General features: G+C 36.5%; 1 protein-coding gene across 1 annotated transcript in view; it reads left to right on the top strand.

Annotated features, from left to right (window-relative positions):
- LOC122813058 (cytosolic 5'-nucleotidase 1A-like) overlaps positions 1 to 8050 on the top strand; it is a 701175-nt gene extending 693125 nt beyond the window's left edge. Inside the window, exon 6 of the mRNA XM_044085180.1 lies at positions 4253 to 8050. Coding sequence (XP_043941115.1) covers positions 4253 to 4618 — 366 coding nt within the window. The 3' untranslated portion in view covers positions 4619 to 8050. The remainder of the gene's footprint in view (positions 1 to 4252) is intronic.
- Positions 8051 to 8938: the final 888 nt, after the last annotated feature.

Genomic DNA, 8938 nt, shown 5'->3' on the forward strand with positions numbered 1-8938 from the left:
GTATATACCCACCAAAATTGAATCAATTAGTCGATTTAAAAAATACATTGCAATCAATTAAATATTTTAAACAGACACAGCCCTAAAAGGAAAAAAACTTCTCTAATCGACTAAGAAACAACAAGTAAATGCATTCCATTAGTCATATCCAAAATGTATAGAAGACAGCAACATATAAAACAAGTTAAAACAGAGTAAACAACTTTCTAAAAGTACATAATTATTTCAGGAAAAATAAATTAAATATATCCACACTGGTGTATATACTAAAACCTTATATACATTTAATAAATAATTACTTGCTTTCATCTATCAAAGACTTTTAATTTAAGCCTACTAAAAATGGATGTTGCATCATTAAGTCCTGGTGGAAAATAAGCATTTAAAAAAGACTTGCCACCAGGCTTCCTTTTCTTCAAGATGTACTTTCCAAGGACCCCCCCCACCCAGCTTCACACTTCACCTGTTGAATTACTAAAAATTAAAAATTATTCTCTGGAAACATGCTTAAATGTCGATATATTGAATTTTTTGCATCTTGCTGTCAAATTTCATAAAGATGTTCATAAATACGTTGTGCAAGCCTGCGTTGGGTCTTCACAATATAAAAAGCTGGACACTGGCAACAAACTGCAGCATAAACTAGTGCATAAGTTTGGCAGTTATATGTTGCATTTACCACAATGTTTTAACAACCAATTCTAATATTAGATGTTTTCAAAATATGCTTACATTGGTGGCACATGCCACAAGGTGCCATGCTCCCCTTGGCCTCAATGACTAGGGGCTTTTCTAGTAAACTCTTAAAGCTCATACCTTTCCAAAATACAAAATTGAGATGATCTCCAAAGGTGTCCAACATAGCCTGTTCCTTCATAAGAATAACCCAGTTTTTCTTAACAATATCCTGCACAAGAAAGGTGTCACTGGAATATGTACTGACAAAGGGACATATAATCTCCTGAGAATTTCCAGTACCTATTGAATGTTCACCATTTATAACTATATCATCCCCATCATTTATACCAAGGTTATCAGTCCTAAGGGGGTAATAAAGGTTGCCCATTTATAGAAATATCAGGACTTCCTAATATTGGAAGATATAAACCGTTACTTTGTTTATTAATAACCTCCTGTTTTATATTGTATATTAAACTAATAGGATACCCCTGTCAAGGAACATGTTGCTCATAAATTCACATTCTTCCAAAAAATTATTGAACTCGGAGACCATCTGGGCAGCTCTGACAAACTGACCCGTAATAATCCCCTGCTTAACATGCCTAGGATGAGTGCTAGAATAATGAAGCATGCTATTCGAATAGGTGGGCTTCCTAAAAATTGTTGACTTAATGTAACCATCACTTATTTTGGTGATCGGTACATCCAAACAGGAAATCTTTTCTTCTTCCACCATATAAGTAAATTTAAGAAAATGTGTACTTTGGTTGAGATAGTCTATAAATACAGTAATATCTTCCTGGGGTCCTGTCCATGCCACAAACAGGCCATCAAAGTAATGCAGATAAAAGGGAATGTGTTCAAAAAAAGGTGAACAAAAAAGGAAATGTTTCTCCCACCAGGCCATCACTATGTTAGCAAAAAGGGGGCCGCAAGCCGACCCCATTACTACACCTTCAAGTTGTTTAAAGTGATGGCCCTCAAAATTTATAAAATTATTTTTTAAAGCTCTTTCCATAAGCTGAGTATAAGTATTGATATTGCTCTGTTCAATACCCAAATCGGTATATAAAAAAAAAAAATCAGAGAACCAATTCAAGCCTGTACTCTGTGGTATGCAGCTGAAAAAGATCCTTTATGTCAATGGTGATAAAAACAACCCCCTCCCCATAAGGGACAAGATTGTTACATTTCACGAAAAACTGCCAAGAATCATGGCATAAATGTGTATCTTGAATTAAAGAAGACCAGTAAAAGGGGATTTAGTTTAATGGGACCAGACTTCCTTTTATTTGGTATGTGGGGGCGGGGGGAATACTTCCTCATACTGGAATATCGGTTTTTGGTTCACTACACTGCATGGGGATGATATTGGGGCTGGTACCATGTAGTAACAATGTCAGTTGCTCCATCTGACATCAGTACATATCTGACATTACACTTGGGGGGGGGGTTAAACAGGCTAGTAAAATCCTTATCTTCCCACTAGCTATTAGCAAATCTCAACGTTCTTGTCACTCTGTTCACACGCTTAATGAATATTGGAAGTCCTTAGCACTCAAGGATGGATAGCTAAAGTGGAAAATAGGAGTAATAGAACATGGAACTGGTAGCTAAATGCAAGACATTAAATGCCAGTTGGGATGCAGAAGAAATTAACACAAATAATCCAAAAATGTTAGGAGTATGTATATGGCTATGTGAGTCGGTCATGTAATTTGCTTACTTATTCTGTATGGCTACACAAGGTTATATATATAGTAATGGGCTGTTTGTGTAGTTTGTTAGTGATCATAGTTATTAGGTGGTAGAGTTACACAAACTATGTTTCCATTTAGAAAGTCTGTAATTAACTAACATATAAATATATCTGAGATTCATGTGAAATATGGCACAGTATATGAAGTAGGCTTTGGACTAGTTTGTTTAACCGAAGAGTATTGGCACTGTTTCAGTTTTTGTCTTTTGTAACAAGTATATGAAATGTGGTAAGTGTTCAGTACCATATTCTACTCATTAAAAGTAAATGCAGCTTACTGGGTACTGATGATAGTAGCTGTATGGATTTATAGGTATATAAGCTAACTAATACACCATAAAGGATGTCTTGACACAGGACCACTGTCATGCAGAAAGTCCATATAAACCTTTCACACATTGGGAGTTGGGGTCATATGTCTGGCCTGTCAGTGATCATAATCTTGCCAAGCACTATGGGTGGGTGGAAGTATTTATTTGCTCTACACTGAATGTAGTAGGCATAGCTCTACACTTACAGAAGTCAGTGGGAGAACCTTTGGAAACTTATAGAAATATTTACCCAAACCCTGTTATGGTGGTCATCTCTCACTAGAAGCACCATGGATATAGAGCAATGACTGCTTAAAACAAGAATGATTTAGGTAGATCAGACTTGTATTATGAAACATCACTTAGACGTTCATTTAGAATTGTATACCAGTCAGGATCATCACGCTTTACAAACTGAAAAATACAATCCTGCTTGGGCTAAGGAAAAGTTCTGTTTTGAAATAACTGAATATCTTGTATTGCATGATGAATAATAAGAGCATAGGAGCACGTGATGATACTTGGCTAATGATCCTGAAGTACCTTTTTAAGCCTAGGTACTCTTCCCAGATGTAATGGACAGATTTTGGTCCCTTGGGTTTGTCTGGGAGTCTTATATAACTTGGGCAGAATCTACACACTTCCTCTCTCTAATAGAAACATTGATGCCAGACCAGGGTAGATTTACAATTTCCATCCACTGATCCATGTTACTTTTGAGTAAATGCAGGGAATAACTCTGTTTCACATGGATTGGAAGCCTGTTCCAGAGAAGGAGTAGTCTCTGTTATACATACCTGTCTCTCCATGTTTTATTTATGTTGCAAATATTTAGGTCCCTGGATTGGGTGTTTCTGATGCCATTAGTTTTGTACATCTGCAGCAGAGATCTATTAAGGATGGATTAGAGGATGTTTTGCAAAGGAATTAGGACTTTACCCAAGAGAGTGTTTACTGTACAGAAAGTGAGATAATTAAAAGAAAAAGAAACATTTGGCCTTTTAGAAAGTAAGCTGTATACCACTTAATCAGCTTCAGAAACGAGTTCACAAAAAGGATGGAGAAACATGTATACAAGTGACAACATTTGTATATTGTGGTAGAACTTATCTGACACATTCAGTATGATTTTGTTTTAGGGAGTCATATATTTTGTTAAATGGCATTTTTCTTTTTCTGAATACCAATCAAATTGATTTTTTTTGTTAAGTCTGTCACTTGGGAGGGTGGTGGCTAATTCTGGAAGGTGATAGTTTCACAGCTCCTAGTTGATCTACAGGTTCACAAAACCTTAAACTTACAGTAAGAAATGTAAATTTACAGTATGAGATGTAACCTGTCAAAGGGACTTTTAGAACAAATTGATAAGACAGCATAGAGAAGTATGCATAACTTGTATCAGTGTAATTCATAAAGTTGTGAAATTACTTCATAGTTTAGTTTTGCTAGTATAAAAACATCCATATATGGTAGGTCTTAATTTTTTTTTTTTTTAACACAGGGTCCACTCAAGGGGTTTCTGGAGTCCCTCGGAAAGCTTCAGAAGAAATTTTACGCAAAAGGAATGCGATTGGACTGCCCAATCCGTACATACCTTGTCACAGCTCGCAGTGCTGCCAGTTCTGGTGCCAGAGCATTGAAGACCTTGAGAAGCTGGGGATTGGAGATTGATGAAGCGTTATTTTTAGCAGGTGCTCCAAAAGGGCCACTACTAAAAAAAATACGCCCGCACATCTTTTTTGATGATCAGATGTTCCACATAGAAGGAGCTCAGGAAGTTGGAACTGTAGCTGCTCATGTGCCATATGGAGTGAGCCAGAAATATAATAAGACATCTAAGAAGAGCACAGAAGCAACTAAGAAATAAAAGCTCCACTTCAGCAGGCTCATCTGTTTAAGGCCATTGATGTTACTCTACAAACAGTACAAATGGTATTTCATACTATAGTCACACTGTACAAAAACAACTAGACATATCACTGTTGTTTTAATGAATGAACAGGGTATAGAGACGCTGCATATCATCTCATGTGAAAGCCTGAAATGTTCAGTCTAAACCAGCACCACATGACAAAATAGATAGCTCCAAGGAGCAGGTGTAAAAGTGAACTCCATGGCCTTTAACCCAAAAGTACTATTAGCTAATATGAAAGATATAAACCTTAAAACACGAAAGCAGGATTCTCTTCATATAAAGCATATTCTTTTCACTTTCATAATTAGTGTGCAATGTGTATAAAATCTGTCAACAAAGCAGACTGAAAACCATGAACGCTTTTCCTGATGATAACATTGCAGTCATTCAGAATGCAAACATTTTAGAAAATGTATTAAACAGATTCAGATCTGGCAATCAGAAGTGTCCAAAAGACTTGTTAAGTTATGGAAAGCAATAGTTGAACACAAATATTTGTAGTGCTTATATTTTTTGTATTTGTTTTTTATTTGCTGTTCAGTTATTCATGTATCATTTCCCACTTAAACATCTTTTCTGTCCCTAGAAGCTCTCTTACTTGATAATATCATATGAAAAATTGTTGTGCTTAGAAATGAATGACTATAACACCACAGGGCTTGTACAATGACATAGGGTTAGAAAGAAATGGTACATTTATTTGCATTTTCATGAATATGGAATGAAACAGTAGTTTCTACAATGATGCTTTAAAGCTCATTTTATGTGAAAGAAACAACTGTGTATTATACTGCCTGAACTTGACCAAAAACACATTTCTAAATACTGATGTCTCTAAGACTTCAAGTCATGGTGTTATGCACTGTTCATTCACCAATTTCAAATAGCTTGGCTCACAACTGCATTTCACAGGGGGAAGCTTTTCCAAAATAGAACATATCCTGAAACAGTGACAGTGTGAAATGCATAGTCTAGTAGTGTTTGTATTTTAAAGATAGTAACTGTGTTGATGTGGATTTTATTTTTAAGTTAAGTTTTCTGATTTAGCTGTTCCGTAGATTTTTCAGTTATAATGTTGTGTGTGGGCAGGTGATTTTACAGCAATTGAATACTTTTATTTGTCTGCTTTATTTTATATTTGTATACTTTGCACTTTTCAGGCTGACATATGCCTCTTTTTATTGACTGGCAGAAACATTCAAGCATTATTCAGACAGTATGCTCTGTGTTTCCTTTTTCTTAAGATAGCCATGCAGTGAATGGTTATGTACAGTGAGTGATACTGTTCACAATAGCTTTGAATAACACTGTTCAAAAAGGCTTAGTTCTTTGTAGCACTTTAGAAAAGCTGAGGTAGAAATGACATGTTTGTTGTCATACTTTCTGCCGCTGAGATGTATGTTACAATTTGGTGCTGTTAGAAAATACTAGCTTCTTAGCAATGCTTGCAAACCATCAGCATTTGTTTATGCATAAGGACTGCAGTGCTTATGTTCTGAATGATATTTGATCTAATAATGTCCTAAGAAAGTCAATTTTAACAAAATTAAAGAGCCATCAGTATAAGCAAATTGTGCACTTCCCATAAAAGACAGCAATGTAATTAGATTAAGCAGGCTGTTTTGATGTTGGAGCTATATAGTACAATGGAGCAGTTGCAACTCAGTATGAAGAATATGAGTATGAAGATCCCAAAGGATGAACTGAAAACTGTTGCTGTGGATAGAGGGGTCTTGGGTGACCTGTTCAGCTTGTTAATGCAAAAATTGTGGATGGATGCATGCATGCATTTCGTATCATAATTCATGTGTCTTTCCCAGAAAAGAGTAGATTATTCTCTACAGATGAAGAGGGATGAACTACCTCAAATGGAATAGTCTTGGGGTCTTATTGCTGCATGATGGTACAGCGGACTAGGGTCTGTCAGTACGTGATTCCCTAGTGACTGTACTGTAACCATCATAAATGAGTATAATAATGAAAAGAAAATGGAGTCATAAAATAAATCTCTTAGTTTGCTGATCATCCAGTGTCATCCATCTTCACATTTGGTCATAGGCTCTGCAAAGTGACCACGAGTAACATATCACATTTACAGGCTGAAGTAATTATGCTCCTAGTCTGTGTAACTGAGAACAGGCTCCGTTCAAAAGCTTGGTAATCTAGGGCCATTTTGAAATTCATTGCTGTTCTAGATTGATAGGTGTCATTTGATGCAGTTTAGCCAATTTGTAAACATGTCCCTGGTCACCTACAATGAGAGGTATACCATGCATAACTTATTAGGATGAGGCTGTGGTGTAGATGTAAGGCATGCTGAAAAGCTTATATCTCCTAACTTGCTTTGGAATCCCTGGGGATCCCAAACATTGAATTGAAAACTGTTGCTGTGGATAGGGATGTCTCGGTGACCTGTTCATCTTGCTACCACTGTTACTCTCACACAGAAAATAATGTAGAAAATTGTAGCTGGATAGGTGGGTGGATAGATGCATTTCATATGATGTAAATGGTGGTGTAAACATTGGCTCAATACAATTTGGTTGCATTGAGTAATGTTGATATAACATCCTGACCCCATGTTAAATAGAATAAAGGGGACTGATGATGATGGCAATGTTGCCAAGTCAACATGTTACGAGTACATTTTGTAAAAGCTCCATATGTGTGTATAGGTACAACAGATATTTGCTCTGCTGCATTTTGAGTCTTTATTATTGACATGTCAGGAGTCAATATTTTGAGTCTCAGCAATTCAGTAGATAGCCTTCAATAACACAAATATTACCCATTGTGAAAGCATGTTGTGTTAGTCATGTTCTGTGTTGTACAGTGTGGTCTACGATTTTACAACCCCAGCATTTCCAGACTAGGAATATGGATTATATGGCCTGAAAACTCATTGTCGGTTCAGCCACGTTGTATTTCACAAGAGCAGCACAAAATGATGTAGAGCTCTTACAGTAGTTTTCACAACATAACCCTAACTTTTAAGAATTGTCTTTCTATACTCTTTCAGGATTACAAACATAAATTAGTGTAACAGCCTTACACTAACAGCTGTAGCCTCTTCAAAATTATTGATGCCTACTTTTCACATTTAACCACTTAGAACAAGCATGATACACATAGGTTATGTACTAGGACTTACTTTAATTCAGTCCAGTAATGCTATGCCTGTGACCCTCAGCTAATCACTGTTTTAGCAACTGACATTGGAAAACTTGAGTAAGATAGGAATTTTTATTTATTTGTTTTATTCATTTGTTAAGCAGGTAAATTCATTAGGTAGCCTGTTTAAACCAATGAGCTATAGGTAATATCTTGTTAACTGACTTTCGTGGAGGTACACACACATACACACCAACACACACACACACACACACACACACACACATGTCCACAGGTACAATGCAAATACACACACACACACACACACACACACACACACACACACACACACACACACACACTGTTAAAGTAGAACTCCAATTACCACTAGCAGATACTAAAAAGTAAGGGAACCCATTAACATTTCCTGATTCATTAATATCATGTAGTGTTATACAAATTCACCATAGGTATTAAGGAACAAACACCAGCAAAACTTGTCCTCTGTCAAGACTTTATTTGACTTTAGTAATTAGTTGCAGAGATATAAATGACTGTAAAACATCCCAAATATCCCTGCAGCCAATAGGTCTTATTTTTAATTGTGCTAACAGCTACCTGGACACAGAACTTGATGTGGAGGAATCAGCAATTGGTCAGAATCTCTTTACGTGTGCCCCTCTCTCTCAGGTAGGCAGTCAAGATTTTGTTTAATATTTATTTACAGGGAAAGTTCAACTTGGAACAAAGCCAATTTTCAGCAGAGGCTTGGGGAGAAATGCTCCAGATACATGTCTTTGTAATGTGGGAGCAAACTGGAGCACCTGGGGGAAACCCACATGAACACAGAGAGGACATGTAGACTCCACACAAAAGGCACCCCAGCTGAGAATCAAACCAGAGAACTTCTTGCTGTCAGGTGACAACACTACCATTGCACCACAATACTTTCTGTATTATGAACCGGAGCTTTAGCTTGCTCATCTAGCAGCCATTGTTATTCCCCGATTTGTCATCCCTCATCTCTTTATCTACTTATAAATTACATGTTTCTATTAAGAAAAGAATAAATGGATATAAAACAGAAATATTGTAAACAATAATATACCATGGGCTAGCAGAATGTGTCTGTTTGTTACCAAAGCCAACTTTGTCATCAAG

The sequence above is a fragment of the Protopterus annectens genome, chromosome 1.part1 (assembly GCF_019279795.1).
Source record: "Protopterus annectens isolate FY-2018-M chromosome 1.part1, PAN1.0, whole genome shotgun sequence".
NCBI lineage: Eukaryota > Metazoa > Chordata > Ceratodontiformes > Protopteridae > Protopterus > Protopterus annectens.